This window comes from Musca domestica, unplaced genomic scaffold, assembly GCF_030504385.1.
Source record: "Musca domestica strain aabys unplaced genomic scaffold, Musca_domestica.polishedcontigs.V.1.1 89, whole genome shotgun sequence".
Lineage (NCBI taxonomy): Eukaryota > Metazoa > Arthropoda > Insecta > Diptera > Muscidae > Musca > Musca domestica.
The window spans coordinates 917,891-937,006 of record NW_026712430.1 but is presented as its reverse complement, the minus strand read 5'-3'; the positions used below and the strand labels follow the sequence as shown (position 1 = coordinate 937,006).

The window sequence follows — 19,116 nt, the reverse complement described above, 5'->3', positions numbered from 1 at the left end:
CAAACGCCATAGTTTTTTATTTTTTTAAATTTTATTGAATTAAAACAAAAAATGTCAGAAATAGCATCAAATTTTAAGATAAGTTTAGATTTGTTCACCTTTGGCATGAATAATGGCCTTCAAACGGCGAATGAAACCGTCACATGCTGCCCAAATGTTGCTCTGCGGTATTTTGGCCCATTGCAGACGAAACGTTTGCTTGAGGTGATCGACATTTGGTATTTTTTAGTGCCAACCTTGCTTTCCAAAATACTCCAGATACAATGGTCCAACGGATTGGTATCCGGAGATTTTCGTGGCCTTTGTGCGCGGAAATGAAGCGAGGAATGTCCAAGGTCTGCGGACAAAATGTTTGCGTGCCCAAGGCTTTAATACACCCTCCAGAATATTTTAGCGATAATATTCGGCATTTGGTGCACATTTTCAGCAAACACGACAATTTTGTTTGTTTACAAACTGTTGGACAACGAATGTTTTCTCATCGGAGAAAACCAAATTCGGCAGTTCACCTCTTTCGGTCAAGCGAAGCAACTCTTTAGCTCTTTTTAGTTATTTTTTCTTTCTGTTGCGGTGTAAGTTCTTTACTTTTCGAACCATTTCTGCTGATGTTGCTGTTTTCTTCCGTCCACTTCCTTGACGTCGGGCTACGCTACCAGTATCACGGTAACGAGCGGTGGTACGAGACACAAAAGATTTATTCACATTTAAATGCTGCAGTGCTCTAACGATAGCCACTTGTGGTTTTCCAGTCAAATATAAAGAAATCACCCTATTACCCTTAAATTCCATCACGAATAACTTTTTTACTGGAAAGTTCCCACCAAAATGGTTTTGTACGCTTGTAAACAATATAATGAGCTATCACGTGAATAATTTTAGCAGCTGTCGGACGGGTGGCTTAGAAATGACAGCAGGCTGAAGTTGGTTTTTCCATCTCACCCTGATGAGACGTTACCATAGGGTCAAAGTTACGAATTCAAAAACAAATGACATAACTTCCACAAACATGGGCTGTGTCATTAATATTAATTATAATTTGTTATTTTAAATGGTCGAAATTTAGTATTCGATAAATGCCAAAACTAACAGTTTTTCTATTAAGTTAAAATTAGTATATTCCCCTGCAATTTGCCTTTTAAAAATATATAAACACATCTAAAAAAACGCACTTTCTTACTAAAATTAACTTCTAAATTTCAATATCAATATTGTAGATATTCGAATTTTGGTTTTGTGTTTTTAATTTTCCAAAAAAAAAAAAAATATTTATTTTAATTTATTTATTTTCATTGAAAACAATCTTTCAATACTATATTATTGAAACTATTGTAAAAAAAATTTAGTAGGTTTGACAAAAAAAAGGAGATCGAAATTTATTTTAATAATATTTCTGAATATATACATATTTTATTTTCCGTTATTATTTGGCACGTAAATATCATTACCAAAAAATTCCGATTTGTCCATTGGAAACAAAACGATTGCACACCCCTTCCATTTTCTCACAGATTTTTCAAAATTAGTCAGTTTAAAATTCAAAAAAAAAAAAAAAAAACAATGTATATTTAAATGTTGCAAATTATTCAGTGATTGATGGAAAATTTGTCAAAATCTAAAGTTAAGGTTGAAACCTTTTTTTATTTGAATTTCGACTGAAATATTTTTTTTAAATATTTCAAATAAATTATTAAGTATTTCGAATTGTTTGCGTTAATGGGAAGGTCAAAACACTAACTTAATCGTTACGGAAATTCTAAGGCGATTAGTTTTTGTTTTTGTGCATAATATATCTCTCCCCCCAACACCACCACCACCCCCTCTCTTTGTGTGTTTTGTGTATCTGTTGTTGTGTATTTGCTACAATTTTTTAACAATTTCCAGCTGAATGATTATGAAATTCGGAAAGGCAAAAAGATTGGTGTTACGATATCATTTAATAATCACCGGCTTTTTGTCGGCAATATACCTAAGAATAGAGATCATGATGAATTAATTGAGGAATTTTCTAAACATGCACGTAAGTGGTGAATTTTGACAAAAAAAAAGACAAAATCTAAAAAACTGAAAAATTATAACATTTAATATCTCAAAGAAGAAAAAAGAAAGAACAGGACAAAATAAAAAAAAAACAATACTTTCCCCCCACAAAATAATAAATAAATTAACCCACCAACCCCCTACCCTTCAAAAACAAAAAAGTGTAAATCAAACCTAACTTCTTTAATCGGTGAAAATAAATTGGTAAACAGTATCAAATATAATTGGTAATACAATTTGGTTATATAAAGCGTAAGTTGCATAAATGTTAAAAAAAAACAGTAACAAATAAAAAAAAACAAGAAATGTGAAGCCAATTGGTCGAATGAATAATTGGATTTTTGTGAAAATTTTGCAATTTTCGCTTTCCACTCATATATTAATTATCTGGGACATGAACATAAAAATTCTACTTACAAAATCTTCATCTTCAGGTGAAAATTATATTTTTTCCATTAGTCCTCAACACCAGCCTTTCTTTAGGAAAATCAAAAAGAAACTATTATTCTTTTCAAAATAAATCGAGAAAGATGAAATTTTGTGATTGGAATTTTTGTTGTTTATATATTCAAGATTAATTTCCCATTATCTTTTCGTAATTATAAACAACAAGTCAAAAAATACAACAATAAGAAAAAATTGAAAATATTTTTTGCTACCATTCCTCTGACTAACTCTGTAGCTTGACAATTTTTGTTTGTAAAAAATGAAAATTAAATTTTAAAACTATTAAGAAATTTATCATATAATAAAAAAAAAAAACAAAAAACCAAATGCCAAATTCGCTTTTAAAAATAAGAGTATATTTTTTATGAAATTAATTCATTTTAGAAAATGCAATTCAATGTTGACTTTTTTGGTACAATTGAAGAGCTACAGTAACAAAAATGTTAACAAAACTGGTAAGAAATTAAAATTGAACAAAATTAAAAAATACAATTATTATTGGGTTTACTTTCTATCTCTTTTGCCTTGCCCCCTCTCTTCTAATCTTTTTTGTCTTCAAAAGCAAACCAAAGTTATGTACATAAAATAAAACAATTTTGAAATATAATCTTCACCTGATAATAAACCTAATTTAAGGTAGAGGTTAAAACGCTTTTTCAAAATAATAAATTTACAACAATAAAGCTTATAAATTCACATTGAACTTTTACAAATAGTTTCAACAATTTTATAAAAATAGTAAATTGAAATCGAAATTCTCAGCATATTATTTTGTATAAAACTTGTTTCGCCTAAAAGTAGGCTTCATTTCGATTTATCCAAAATTCTTTTTATAACCTTCACCATAGTATGGGAGGGTATATTAAGTTTGTCATTCCGTTTGGAACACCTCGAAGTATACATTTTAGACCACACAAAGTATATATATTCTTGATCCGCGTTAAATTTTAAGACGATGCAGCCCTGTCCTTCCGTCCGTCTGTCCATCTGTGGAAATCACTCTAGCTTCCGAACGAAATGAAGCAGATTGATAAAATTTTACTCAAATGTATATAATGTCTGCAGGACTTTTGGTATTGAAAATGAGCCATGTAGGTCCACGTTTTGGTATAGTCCCCATATAACGGTACCTTCCGGGATTTGATGTTCGTAATGGATGCTACAGCCTTTGACAGAAAATTGTCTTTGCAGGTCCACGTCTTCTTCGAAAAACCCATTTCTAATTCGTCTTAAAAATTTTACAGGACCATTTTTTTGGATCTAGCTCTAGAATAATAATTGCTATTAAAGCGTTTTAGCCTCATCTTATTTGGAGCAAGAGTTTCCCTCTCCCTCTACAAAAAAAAAAAAAAAGAAACAAATTATTTTATTTCCTATAAAACAAGTCCTGTTTTTTTGTATATTACAATCAAAATCGAATTTCGATCGATGCACACAGCAGTAAAAAGAAGATGAATTAATGATAATGACTGGAGACAACATTCAATTAAGCAAATCAAATACTCCCAACAACAAAGGACTACATATTTTTCAAAATCTCAACTTCAAACAACTTAAAATATATCTTTTCCCCACCTCACCTCTCAAGTAAACGTCTAATGAAATTACATATATCTATATCTATTTCATTGGTAAACTATAAGACTATTCTATCTACACCACTTCGATTAAGAAAATATCAAAATTCCAAAAAAAAAATTATTTGCTTTTACTTTCAATACTATGTAAACTACAACTATATACAATATATACCATCTACTTTTATTCTCAACATTTCTCTATACTTGTCTTCTGAAATAAATGTGTTTTAATTGTGGTTAAGTATATAAGTTTTCTTTTTTACAATATTCCATATGTCTTATAATTTTCTATGTGTATTTTATGTTTTGTTTCTTTGGTGTTATCAATTTAAAACCAAAAAATATATATCTATAAATTTCAAACTAAACCAAGTCCTAAACAATGTACAAAGAACTATAAAAAAACTATAATACAAATTATAAATAAGTGTTTCCAAGTTTTAATTTTAAGTTGCTTTAAAATTATAACACAATAATTTTTAATACAAAAAGAAATCGTCGGAATTTATCAAAATCAAAAGAAAAAGGCGTTTTTGGCATTGGTTTTAAAACAACTAAACATATATATTTTTAAATCAATGAAATTAAATAATTAAAAATATTTTCAAATTGAGGAAAACAATTTCCTACTATCGCTCGCTTGATAGAGCAAATCTAAATTTTAAAACTTTAAAGAATTTTTGTTGTATTTTTTGTTGGTGTTTTTTTAGTTTATACACACCTAAATAAAATTAAAACTTTTTCATAAGATATACTTTTGTTTTCCCCGACAATAACTTTCCTTTTTTTGTTTTGACTATTTTTGCATTGTTTCCAAATTAGCCGGCCTTATTGAAGTTATAATCTATAGTTCACCAGATGATAAGAAGAAGAATCGTGGTTTCTGTTTCCTTGAATATGAATCACACAAAGCCGCTTCATTAGCCAAACGGCGACTTGGCACTGGTAGAACTAAGGTAAGTTTTGGATAAATATTACAAGTAAATACAAAAATAATTAAATACTAATTAATTTTTCCTTTTCCTACACAGGTTTGGGGATGTGATATTATTGTCGATTGGGCAGATCCACAGGAGGAGCCGGATGAACAAACAATGTCCAAAGTTAAAGTCTTGTACGTTAGAAACTTAACACAGGATGTTACAGAAGATAAATTAAAGGTATGTCCTTAAGAGTATTTTAAAATATGAATTCATTACTTTGGATAGTACAGGGTGAGATAAAAAACTGCAACAAAGTCAAACGCCATAATTTTTACATTTTTTTTTATTATATTGAATAAGAGCAAAAAATATTGTTCGAATTGGTCAACTTTGGCACGAATTATAGCCTTCAAACGGCCAATGAAACCGTCACACGCTGCCCGAATGTTGCTCTGCGGTATTTTGACCCATTCCCAGCGAAGCGCTTGCTTGAATGTGATCGACATTGCTTTCCAAAATACTCCATTCTCAATAGTGTAACTGATTGGTATCCAGAGATTTTGGTGGCCATTGTGCGCTGGAAATGAAGTGAGGCACCTCATTCTTGGGTGGCGCCTGCTGATTGCGATGGTGCTGAGTCCTGTTGGAATGTCCAAGGTCTGCGGCCAAAATGTTTGCGTGCCCAAGGTTTTAATACACCCTCCAGAATATTTTCGCGATAATATTCGACATTTATTCTAATGCCACGGTCGATTAATACGAGCGGAAGACGACAATCGGCTGTTATGGCGGCCTACATAATCACCATGGCCAGCGCTTGAGTTCTGGTGGCCAACCGAAGGTGCACATTTTCAGCTGACCTCCTTGGCAAGTAAACACGATAATTTTGTTTGTTACTTGACGTCGGGCTACGCTACCAGTATCACGGTAACGAGCGATGGTACGAGACACAAAAGATTTATTCACATTTAAATGCTGGAGTGCTCTAACGATAGCCACTTATGGTTTTCCAGCCAAATATAAAGAAATCACACGAATTCCATCACGCTTGAATTCCATCACGACTACGTTTTTTTTTTCTGGAAAATTCTCACCAAAATGTTTTGTACGCTTGTAAACAATATAATGAGCTATTACTGGGATAATTTTAATAGCTGTCGGACGAGTGGCTTAGAAATGGCAGAAGTTGGTTGCAGTTTTTTCGTTTCACCCTGTATTATTTATCTCCTTAGTAAATACTTTAATGTCATGTTATTATTATTTGTTTTTTTCGTAGGAACAATTTGAGCAATATGGCAAAGTTGAACGTGTTAAGAAAATTAAAGACTATGCTTTTGTGCATTTTGAGGATCGTGATAGCGCTGTTGTGGCAATGAGAGCATTGAATGGCAAAGAAGTTGGTGCTTCTAATATGGAGGTATGCTAGTGACTATTGTAGAATACTAAGTATATATTTATATATTATTCTGAATATTTTAGGTATCTTTGGCAAAACCACCATCGGATAAAAAGAAAAAGGAGGAAATATTGCGTGCACGTGAACGCCGTATGATGCAAATGATGCAAGGACGTCCCGGTCTTGTAGGGTAGGTTAAAAATATATAGATTTTAGATTACGATATACACTTAAACACAATGAAGCATCAAAATTCAAGAAAATTTGGCATATAACAAGAATTAAAAGAACCCTAAAACGAAACTTGACATTGACAAATGACATTTCGACCAAAATTAAATAATCTGGCTCCAATCCCCTTTAAAATTTGTATGACTTTTACCATTTACAATATTAAGAATTGCTTAGTTAACGCAAAAAAAATGTAATCTCTATAAAAGCAATTTTGTTGTTCAATACTGATACTACACCCCAATAAACTAAATACATATATGGTTCTTTTTTGTGAACGCAAATCATCTTTCGCAAACAAATATCATATATAGTCATATTTAAATTCATCAAAAGTCTTTAGATTTTTGAAATTGAATTTATAATATTTTGTAAATTAATGTAAGGATAGCATTTACAGCGTTCAGAAAAGGACTATCAACTGTGCACTACAGTAGAAGTTGATCATATTTGCTTAATATTGTAAAACTAAGAGGTATACAATTACATAAATTCGGTCCAATTTTACATTTCATTATGTTTCTTTCCTGTGCAACACTACTATTAATGTATGTAAATCCTTTTTCAATAGTCACAATTGTTTTATTAATTTATTTTATCCTTTTTTTTTCTTTTTTTATTATTTTCATTCTATTGCCCGTTTATTAATGAACAAAAACCGAATATATACCAATACTACTGCCACCATTTTATTATTTGCCAACGATTGTTGTGACTTCTGCCTACTATTACTACTACTACCACCAACCACTCTACTACCGATAACAACAACAAAAAAATAATATCCACTCTACTACCAATCACCAACTGTGCGACTATTTTTGTATCTAAACAAAAAACAAAATCATAATATATACATATTTTTGTTTTTATGATGTGCGTGTGTGATTTTAAAACAAAGCTTTGAAACATTGTCTCCATACAGAAATCTATCACCAACACATCCTGGCATGATACCCATAGCTACGCCTATGCGTTTACCCGGTGCTCCAAGGATTCCGTTACGCACTTCAATGCCCAGGGACTATGGTAAGTCTTAACATTTTTTCTTATATTAACAAAAAAAAAAAACATATTTCCTTGACTACGTTTACAAATAAGCAAGAAAAGAAGAAGAAAAAGAAAAACGTGCTAAATTATTGGAAATTTTAATACAAAAATCTTATATATTTAATTTGATTTTCAATATTGAATCAAAAAAATCTTTTGTAAACAATAAAACAAAATAGGATAATTAATTATAGTTTTTAGTTATATTTTTGCTGTTGATATATTTATTATATATTTTTTAGTTTCAATATGATTCCTTAATTACAAAAGAAACATTAGTATTATTTCAATTTTTATATAGGGCTCCTTTTTATTATTTTTTTATTTTAAAACATAACTTTATTTATAGACATTAGAAATATTTTAGTTTTTAGATTTCAATTATTTAATTATTTGTTTAATAAGTTTAAGGATAACGTTTCAGCTTTTTATGCATTTTATTGATTTTGTTGTGTTTCTTTGAGTTATTTTTTTTTTTATTTTCAATTATTAAATCATTCAAAATTTAAAAAGAATATGAAATTCATTGTTGTATGCTTTTCATTAACATTCTATTCTCTTATAATTAGAAATGTTGTATTTCTTTGTCATAAATGTATTTTAAATAACTTTTGCACTGTTGTAAAACTTTATTCATTCATCTTTGTTCTTCATCCATTCTCAGTTAATTATCATTTTATTTTCTTTACCATAACACCGCAAAAAAAAACTAAATCATCGATTGTCATAAAACTATCATCTGTTTTCCAATTTCTTAATTTGCATGCTCAAATTTTGTTACTTTATATTTACTAAATTTTTATCAAAAAGAAAAAAAAAAGAGAAAACAAATCACTTAAGTGTTAATTTTTATTCCATTTATGTCTGCAAAATATTTACTCAAGAAAAATACACTGCTCATTTTCCGTTAAAATCAAATCCTAAACCCAAATTAAAAATAAAAAAAAACCAAATCCAGCAAATCATAATGAAATCTATTCACAAAAAAAATATATAAATATTTTTTGTGTAATTAAATGTTGCAATTTTGTGTTTGTTGTTTGTTCTCTGTGTAGCAAATGTTAAACACCCAGTATACTTATTGATGTTTTGCCGGTAAGTAATTTTTGTTGTGTCTCCTACCATAAAAACACAATTATGGTGTGAAGTGTTGTCATGATATATTTCTATATTATATATATATCATACAATCAAAATCGAAAGAAAGTAATTCAACATTTTGAGCACTCGTTTGTTCTTTAAACTAATTTTGTGTTTTTACTTTTTCCCAAAAAGTTTGGTTCTTTAAACTCTGTTGTTTTTTCTACTGAATTGTAAATGGAATAAAAATTTCACACAATCAAAATATTGTTGTTTTGTTTTCAAGCCACTTAGTTTTTCCCGAATTTAAATTTTTAGTTTTCTATTTGACTTATTTTCTCAAAGTAAACAAAATATCCATCCTGCAAATGAAAATCAAGGCCAAATGATTGTTATTTGAATTTTGTAAAACAAAAGCCAAGTTATCCCACCTTTCCCCGTTGTTTTGAAGACTGAAAGAAGAAGAAGAGAATACAATATTTTGTACTCACCCTAAGTCCTTAAGCAAAGCATATAATTTCATTATTTTATAGTAAATCGTTTTGAAAGTAGTTTTGATTTTTGTTTAGTATTTATTTCTAGTTAGTTTTAATCAAGCCAAAGTGATAAAAATGTATATTTAAGAACATTATTGAGTAGATCGCGATAATAAATTACTTTACGTTTTACAGACTTTTTTAAAAAAAAGTATGCAATGTACCTCAAAAAGGTACCAAAATAATAATGGATCAAAATTTAGTCCAGTTTTTTTTAAGTTTTAACAAAGTAAACGTTTCCTCCCCATCAGTAATCGCAATGAACAACGACACATCCTATTTTTAAATCCAACTTTTGTGGGCCTCTTTACCGGACGCTGCAGTCTAATCTCTAGCTTTTAAGGTGATTTTGATCTATAATACCATAAAACAACTTCCGAAAGAAGAGATTATGAATTCTGTCCTTCAAAAATAGTCCTAGAAACCTTATATTACTTCAAATTGTATAATAATCCAATTCTCTTTTTTGATTATTTCAGTTGTATAGTTTACTGAAATCACTTTCCTGATAAAATATCTAATAGTTTTCCAATAAATCATTTAAAACGACAATACTCCTTCCAAATTCACCCCTGAAATTCAAAAAAATAGATAGCTTTAGACGTTTAAACCAAAGATAATATATTTGTATGTACATTCGGTATAGCAACACTTTCATAGTCTGGTCATTTTAAAGTATACATATATTTAAGCATACATTTTTATCACTTTGTTGGGATGATTTTTAATAAACGCGATAAATTTAAGAAGAAAAAAAAACAATTGAATTATTAGTTGTAGTAAAGTAAATTTTCAGTGTTTTAATTTAATATGTTTGTTTTTATAAAGTTGATTTATAACGGTTTTTTTATTAATTTGTTTTTTTTTTTTCACATATTTAATTTTTTTGCAATTTTGTGTTTTTAACTTTGGCTTCCAAAATTTCTTTCATTTTTATGATTTCCCCCTCTCGAACACGAAACCATACAAAAAAATTACAAAAACAAACCTAAACAACTATTGTTTATCCTTCCTTAAAAACTAAAACAAAAAAAACTTTTATAGATTATGAATATGACTTTTATGGTTATTCGGATTATCGCGGTGCCTATCCAGATTCTTATTATGAAGATTTCTATCGTACCTATGATGGAGAATATTTCTTTGATTATCCACCGGGCAGCGTGGCGCCATTGCCACCCGGTGCCATTGGTGGTGGGGGTCCTGTTGCCGGCGCCGCCGGTGGTTTGCCGAGAACAGCACGTACAAATGTGGTGGGTTATTAAATAATTTTTATTTTTTCTTATTAAAATTAGTTGTTTTCATAATTTTTTATTACTTTGTAATTTGTTTAAAAGTTTTTGTTTTTCCAAAACTTCTCTTAAATATTAAAAATTGATTTTTGTGTTATTATATTTTAATGTATCTGTTTTTCCAACTTTTTTTCAAAAACAAAAACCCAAAATCCAAAAGAACACGGACAACCAATCAAATTTGTTCATCATTTTACACCACCACATCACAATCATTATTACAACTACAACAACTGTTCCAAACAAAATTTCTACAGATGCAATCAATAATTTGCAAATTATGGATTTTCCTTTCAACAAATTTAGATTACGCGTTCAAATTTCATCCTGTTTTTACTTTAGACTAATCTTTAGGCTTTTATTTCAAAATTATGACAAAAACTATGTAAATTAAAAATTGACAAAGCATTTTCAGTTTAAATTCGTTACATTAAAAAAAAACAATGTCGATAGTTAGTGAGTCAGCCAGTCAGCAATAATGTGTTGTCTGTTATGTCTTTGCCCACATCCACATGCAATAGTTTTCTCCAACCAACCGTTCATAGACCAAGATTAACCATAACCTAAAATAACTGCAAAACAATCAAACCAGTCAACAAACCAACAACAACCAACCATAGATCCATTCAATCCATCCAACCTATCAGTTTTTATATCTATACATTTCACACATACCATTATCACCTAACGGTTTAATTTTTATACATCACATTCCCACACTCTAACACCACAAAATAGTTCCTATTTTTTTAAAAAGCTTTTTATTTTAATTTTTGCACTTTTTCATTGCTTTTGTTTATGTTTTAATATCGCTTTGCTTTGTGATTTTTAATTATATTTCATTGCTTTAAGTTTACTAATTTTTTTTAACTGCTTATTTTGTATTATTTTTAAGCTAAGTTTTTTTCTATGTTAATTCTTATTTTTCATGAGCTGAATACCAAAGTGCTATTTATTTATAATGTTAAACTCTTTTGTTTTTATTTAATTAATTTAAGTTATTGTTTTATTGTCTTTTGAACATAATTTGTTAATGATATAAAAGTGGACATTTTTTTAATGGAGATCAACCTAAAATTATATCTTGTGGGTAAATTCTTGATTTCACAATCTATCCCATCAGGGATGAGCATTATTATTGTCTGTTGGGATCCAAACTTAAATTTACATATTAACCGAAAATATGTTGTTATAGCTCCTCCGATCCCTGATAAATATATAAGGAGATGTACGCATTCGAAAAGCTCACTTGGGCGCTTTAAATTTATGTTAAATTAAGCAATTTCAAATAACTTTTGGAACCAAATTATTGTATTCAATATTAAACAAATTCAAATGGCATTTGTGTGGAAACTAACCATAAGATTCAATAGTTTGTCGTTTTAACTGAAATTTTCAATTACATCAAGTTGAAATGTACATATTTAAATTCATTTTAAAGTTCCTACAAACTTTGATTGCCACATGGATATTATTTAAAATATCAGACCTTTAAAATATTCTCGTTAAGAAAAAAAGTTTACGATTTCACATCATCCTCAGAGTATGCAAAGAAATTTAAAAATTTGAAATTAATATTCAAAAGGCAATAAAACCAAGCAACGTTTTAATATTAAATTTTATAGCTATGCAAAAGTAAGGAATAAAATGTATTCGTTTTGATAAACATGCATACATAAAATAGTATTAGTATTATATATTTTATTCCTTACATATATTACAAAAGCTTTTATGTTCGCAGCTTTATTATTGCTTTTTTATATATTTCAATTTATATATTTTAATTCATATTTTACTTTTACAAGAATCTAAAAAAGCAAAATATTAGTGATATTATTAATTTTGCTAATTGGTACAATTAGTTATATTAGTTTATGGATATTAATTTTATTATTACAATAATTTTTATATTGTAAAATGAAAAAAGTGTTTACACATAAAAACCCAAATCATTGAATTGCTATTTATTTATTTTACATATATACTTTTTCTTTATATTTTACATTTTATTTCCTTATCTATTTTTAATATTTGTATTTTGTTTTTTAGTTTGTTAAAATCATGAAATAATTTAGAATGAAAAACAAAACAACTTCATTGTATTATACTCTATAACATATGTATGAATATAATTTTTTTCTACAAGTTGTTAAAACAAAAAAACTTTAACACTAAAACCAAATCTCTAACGCGTTCATTATCGATTTTGTTTTTTTCTTTTTCTTTTTTCTTTTTTATGTTAAATACTCTCTCTCTCTCTCAATCTCAAACAATGTCGGTAAACGCAAACGATACTATATAAAAATCGTCTTAAAAAAATTATATATATGTTCGTCAAATAAAATTATGTATTCAACCAAAAAAAAAAAAATATGTAATGTCTCTATCTACTCTCCCTTCACATAATCAATTTGAATTGATGGCATCAAACCGTTGAAATATTACCCCAAATTCTTAACAAATTGTTATTATTGCGTTGGTCTTTACAATTAAAACGAAAAACATACAAAAAAAAAAACAACAAAATTATGATTACCCACCCTCACAATGTCCCCCAACTTGAAAATCTCAACTCATTAAACATCATTATTATTTTATTTAAAATATCCTCCTCTGTCTTTCCTTTCCAAACAATTATAAATATAAATCATTTCCAAATTATATTTTTAATATTAATTTAAAAAAAAAAATCAACAACAAAATTAATACCGCCCCACCCAAAAACAAAATTGTAACAAAAAACTTGGCGATCCATATATATACTTTATATAATACGAATATATATCAAATATGGTTTGAATGAAAAATGGCTTAAAATGGACCTTCCCTCCTTGGATATTATACCATGAATAAAATTCCACGTGGATGTCGGCGATCGAAATGGTAATTGATGACGATGATGATGATGATGCCTTCTTAACTACTGCTATATGGCTTTTTGCTGGTACTCGTAAAATAAATTAAATGTATGTGTGTATGTGCATTTGTGCAATGCAGGGGGTTGGCCGTGGGCGTGGAATCACGGCGCGTGGCCGAACCGTTGGGCTCCGTGGCAACATCAATCGTCAGGGGGCCCCTCAAGCGGCGGTGGTGGCGGCGGCGGTGGCAGCTCAACGGGGGGCCACCGCTCAGGGGGCTCAGGCAGCAATCGGGGGGGTCCGTGGGGTGGGACAAATACGTCCCAGCGCTCGTGGCACTCAGCACGCCAAACCGCTACCAAATTTACCAGGTGAGAAAAAACATTAAAACCAAACAAAACAAACAACCAACCAATCAATCAATCTATGTCTTTCACTCTCTCTCACACACTCTACTACCACTTACTGTTTTTTGTTATTGCATTGTCAAAACAATTCGAAGACAATGAGTTCATGATTCGACCATACAAAAAAACCAAACAAATTCTTCTCCCTCCTCCCCGAAAAAGCTAAAAACAACATGATTTAAACCACACCACTACACCATACACTACTATATTATAATTATTATTTTAAGATTTACATTTTTAATTTAATTTAACTCTCTACAATAATTAGTATTAGTACATATTATAAAAAAAACAAAACAACTATCAAATACTACTCAGTACACACAAAAAGACTATGTAATATTTTGTTTTAATACTATCATTTATGTTTTATTTTTTTATTTATAGTTTATAATTTTGTGTCTTAGTTTTTATAACAAAATAGTTTTTTGTTTTTCTTTTTCTCTGCTCCATTAAGTACTATAATACATGCGTACATCTGTATGTTATCATTTACATCTTTAATGCTGTTTTTCTATAACCATAATTATTATTGGACTATCAATGCACTTTTGTCTTCTAATGCGTCCTACCAAACCAACCATCGCCACACGCACACAGTTAGCACAGTCGTCAGATGTTCAATATTTTTTATATGCTGCATTTTATATGGGGTTCTATATCTATATTAAAAATAAAATTCCCACATCAGATGCAACATATTAACAAAGTTATGGAATTAGGGGAATGCATTCAATTCGTTAGGCACTCACTAAAATATATATTTAAAAAATCCGTTAGACGTTTGAATTGAACAAAAAAACCTTGATTTATTAAGCATTTTCATTTGTTTTCCATGAATTCATGTTGAGCTTTTTCTTTTTGCATTAATTTTAAAACTTTATTTCTTTCATTTGCCTGTATCAAATGAATAGTGAACATAAAGATTTCTGAATATGATTAATTTCTATATAAACTATAGATAATAACATTTTGTTTTCTAATAAGTAATTTAGAATTTGTCAATGCAAATATGGCAAAATGATTTTTTACAAAAACCACGAAATGTTCAAACATTTTCAAAACACGCTTGGAAATGACCCATTCTTTCAATCCCATTTGAATGTCAAACTTATGTTTAATACTACAGACCTATTGAATAATTAAACTATTCCCCAATAGATGTCGTCAGATGATTCCTTTCCTGTTAAAACGTGAATAGAAAAATGTTTTTTCCATAAAAATGAGGAATGATTTAGTATTATATTTAAAGCGCTGTCTTTGACATTCCTACCTAGCCCATAATCACTTACGATATGCATTCCTACAATTCCAATTATCTGACTTGACATAACGCAACTGCAAAACTGGTTATCTAATCCCGATAATAATAACTGCTAACACATTAAAAATTTAGTTACTTTTCTACCTTAGTTAATAGCCTTACTTTAAACAGCTAATATTATATAATTTTTTTTATTTTAAGTAAAAATATGTAAAATCTTAAGTTTTAAAATGGAAATTGTTAACTTTATTTTAGTAAAAATTTATATTTTCCTTTAGTTTTATGTGTTTTTGTTTTTATTATTTTTTAAACAACTTCTATGCTTAGAGAAACAAAAATGTTAAAGAGAACAATAAATACACTTTTTTCCTAATAATAATAATTTTAATTTTTAGTTTCGAACACAAAAAGACAAACAACATAAATTAATTGTTTGTCTGTCTTTTTAGTTTTTTCGTTTTAATTTTTTCTCTTTTTTTGCTAAATATTAAGATTTTCCGTTAATTGAACTCTGTGTGTGTTTTTTGTTTATTTTTTGTATTTTATTTTTAACAACAAGAAAAAAAGAAAATAAATAAAGATTAAAGTAAAGTCAAATGCATTTTAAATTGAAATCACGTTCAAAGCAAAAGAAGATAGTATATTATCTTAAAGCAATTATTGATGAAATCTCATATTTTTGTGTGATTGATTGTTTCTGCTTAGGAATAGGTGTTGTTTAAAAAAAAGTGAAGACATGAAATTGAGTGCATGTTTTTTCTATTAGTACTGTTATATATTTGCTGCAAAACTGTCTATGGTTTTTCTAACTTCTCTTCAATCTATGTTTTTTACATTTCTTTTCACTTATATAATATTCACATAACTCTTACACATTCTTCTCCCACTCTTGTATTTTTTGTTCTTAAATAACATCAAACAAGTACATAAATCATATCAATTTATTTTTATTATCATATCAATTGTTTATTATATTTTTGTTTGTCTTTCTCTATGGATAGCTCTTTTTTGAGAAATGTATGTGTGTATGTAATGTTTTTTATGAACTTTCTATTATATTTTCGTTTGAAAGAGAAGAAGTTTAATACAAAAAAAAGGAATCGATTAGTATTTAAAACAAAAACAAAACAAAATTTGTTTTTATGTTTTTTTCTCATTATTACATTATTTTTATTTTTTTTTATACTGTTTATATATGTAAATCCTTCAGCCCTTCCTTAAAAAACCAACAAAAACGCATCCTATTCATGTAAACAACATAATTTTGTTGTTTTTTTTTTTTTTCGTTTGAACAAAAAAAATTGAAGCTACCAACAAAATTTTGTGTTTTTTACCCTCCTTCGAATTGAACCAAACAAAAAAAAGACGTCTGTATATATAATTTTTTTAAGATAAAAAATCAAACTAAAAGACCATTTATATGTATTTAATTAAGCCCAAATGAACCAATAGCAAAAACATCTCCAAATTTATTCCAAAGACAACATAAACCATTTACTACCCACCACCCCCTATGCCTGCCACCTTAATGTATTAGAATCCAGTTCTATTGTAATAACTTTTAATGAAAATAACAATTATTTGGCCTTTTTATTATCAAAATATTAAGCATTCAAATAATTTGGCTTATTTACGTACATATTTGTATTTAGAAATTCTTTTATTAACAATAAATAAAGCCTTTAAACTAAATTTATGTAAAACCTCAATAAATATATTGATGCAACAAATAAATTGTAGTGAAATGAAAAAAAAAATGAATAAAAATCTCGTATGAATATAAGTGCCAAGGGCATTTTGGAAGATATAAAAGTCATTTTTAGTCAATTGTATTTATATATTATATCTTCAAATTGGAAATGTTACATTGTAGTTTTAAAAAAGACGTATTGATTTCATCCATCATTTGTCTCCTTAATGGCACTTATAGATTCGATCTAAAATAATAATAAAATGTGTCTCTGAACACATAAATTAGGCAACTCTTACCTGATTCAATCCTTCTGCAATGCTTCCAGAAACTCTAAGGTCTGGGTCGGGTATGTAATGTATGTATCACCCAGATACGAAAAAAGTCCTTTTCGTGAACGACATATTTTCACTAGTCCCGCAATTCGATTTTTGAGTTATAGACCTGATGTTTGAGAAACCAGAGTAAAATTGTGTTGTGGATTTATCTATTTAGCCATTTTATTAAGATTATTTTGGCATAGTCTGCACTTTGATTAACAATATCACAGTTTAGAAATATGATGTACAAAATTCCCGCTTAATCTAGCTCAATATTTATATGTTTCGCACTAAACTTGATTCCAAATGGATTGCCATGATTCCAAACGGATTTTTTTTTTCGAATAGTTTGCCGTCAAGATATTATATGTATTAATAAGAAGAGTCTTTGTGATACGGATTTTGAAAATATTTTCCAAAACAATAATTTTAATGAGAGTTATGACAGTAAATATAAAAAGTCAAAAAATGAATTTGAAAATTCATGTTTTTATTTGTAATTAGAACAAAAAAAATCAAATAATATAGTAGAAAAATTCCAAAAGAGATAATGCAGACATTTTATTGGGGTTTTATTGTTGCCATAAAACTATTGTATCTTTTTCATACATATATTTAGAAACAAAAACTATTAATTTAATTCTGCCTTTATCTTAATTAATTTTTTTTATATATATTTAAGCTACTTTTCGGTAACATTAGAAGAATGTCTTTATATGTATTTTTTTTTAAATATTGTTTTTAATCAAAGCAAAATCAATGGAAAACATTCATTATTAACATTCATCATCACTTTTACTTACATATGCTTTGCTAACATAATCCTGTTTTGTGATTTTTGGTATATTTTTCGGAAAATTATTTTATTAGAATTGTATTTTATTTTGAATCTAATTATTTTTTTAACTACACAAAATTTTAACAGTTATATTCTAATTTGAAATATTATTTTATAAACCAGAATATCTATGTTTACATATTATAAAAATATTTTTAAATACTAATCGATTCATTTTTTATTATATACTGTTTAAAGCCACCATATCTTCTTACATATACATGTCTAATGCTGTGTGTATTCTTTCTTTTTAAATGACAATTATTTACAATAATTACATATATATCTACCAACAACACGAACACATTATCCATAAAATTGTGAGGTTTTTCATCGTTTTATTTTAATATTATTCGTATTCACACATAATGATGATGATTTGCCATAGCAATATCATTTTCTTTTTTGTGTCCTTCTTTTTTCTTACTCTTTATACATATTTTTGTGGTAGTATTTTTTTTATAATTTTGCTGCTATTTGTTGTTTTTAGTTATTTGTTAAGAAACAAATATCATTTATATAATTCTAGGGGAATTTGTGAAATTATGAAGGTTATCTTAATGATTTTTTCAAATAGTAGAAATAATAATAATAAGAAGATATTCTTTAATACTATGTTGATGTATATTTTTTTAGGTTTGAAGGAGTTCCATAACCTAAAATCTCTTTTGTTAAAGGAGTTAGCATCCACTTTTTAATACTTTTTAATACTACGGGGTTTAACGATTTTAAATTCACAGTATTTGGGTATTCGAGTATTCTCAGTATTACATTGTATAAGAAAAATTGTGGGAAAAATGTAAAAAGACTTGTTAATATTTAAACACAATATTTTATATTAAAAATATGTTATAGCCACTGACATGTATCGGTATTCATAATTTTCGAATATTTTACTTAAAGATTGTAGAAAATTAAAAAAATGTGCAGGCTTCATGCATGCTTCATTTAAAAACATCCGGTAATGCAAATAAAAATTAAACAATTTACGTCAAAATTGCAGTAAATATTTCGGCAATAAAAATGTATACCAGAAATGTCAATAAATACAATTCAAAACCCTTAAACCCCTTACGTTGAAACCCCATAACGTGTGTATATTTTAAGTCAAATTAGTTACGTCCATCCGCTTGACGAAATCAAGGCAGAGAGGAGCCGTATTAG

General features: G+C 28.2%; 1 protein-coding gene across 23 annotated transcripts in view; it reads left to right on the top strand.

Annotated features, from left to right (window-relative positions):
• The window catches only part of LOC101893240 (heterogeneous nuclear ribonucleoprotein R), a 204,691-nt gene that overhangs the window by 169,755 nt on the left and 15,820 nt on the right, over positions 1 to 19,116 (top strand). For 9 of the 23 annotated variants that reach the window (XM_059131468.1, XM_020034717.2, XM_020034715.2 and 6 more), the window contains 7 exons: positions 4,887 to 5,020; positions 5,096 to 5,224; positions 6,264 to 6,404; positions 6,467 to 6,573; positions 7,516 to 7,643; positions 10,325 to 10,533; positions 13,570 to 13,801. In XM_059131468.1, the coding sequence (XP_058987451.1) occupies positions 4,887 to 5,020; positions 5,096 to 5,224; positions 6,264 to 6,404; positions 6,467 to 6,573; positions 7,516 to 7,643; positions 10,325 to 10,533; positions 13,570 to 13,801 (1,080 nt within the window). Of the gene's footprint in view, positions 1 to 1,881; positions 2,018 to 4,886; positions 5,021 to 5,095; positions 5,225 to 6,263; positions 6,405 to 6,466; positions 6,574 to 7,515; positions 7,644 to 10,324; positions 10,534 to 13,569; positions 13,802 to 13,932; positions 14,158 to 19,116 lie in introns of those variants that run through there. The other 14 variants (XM_020034727.2, XM_020034726.2, XM_020034723.2 and 11 more) reach the window with 11 other exon arrangements.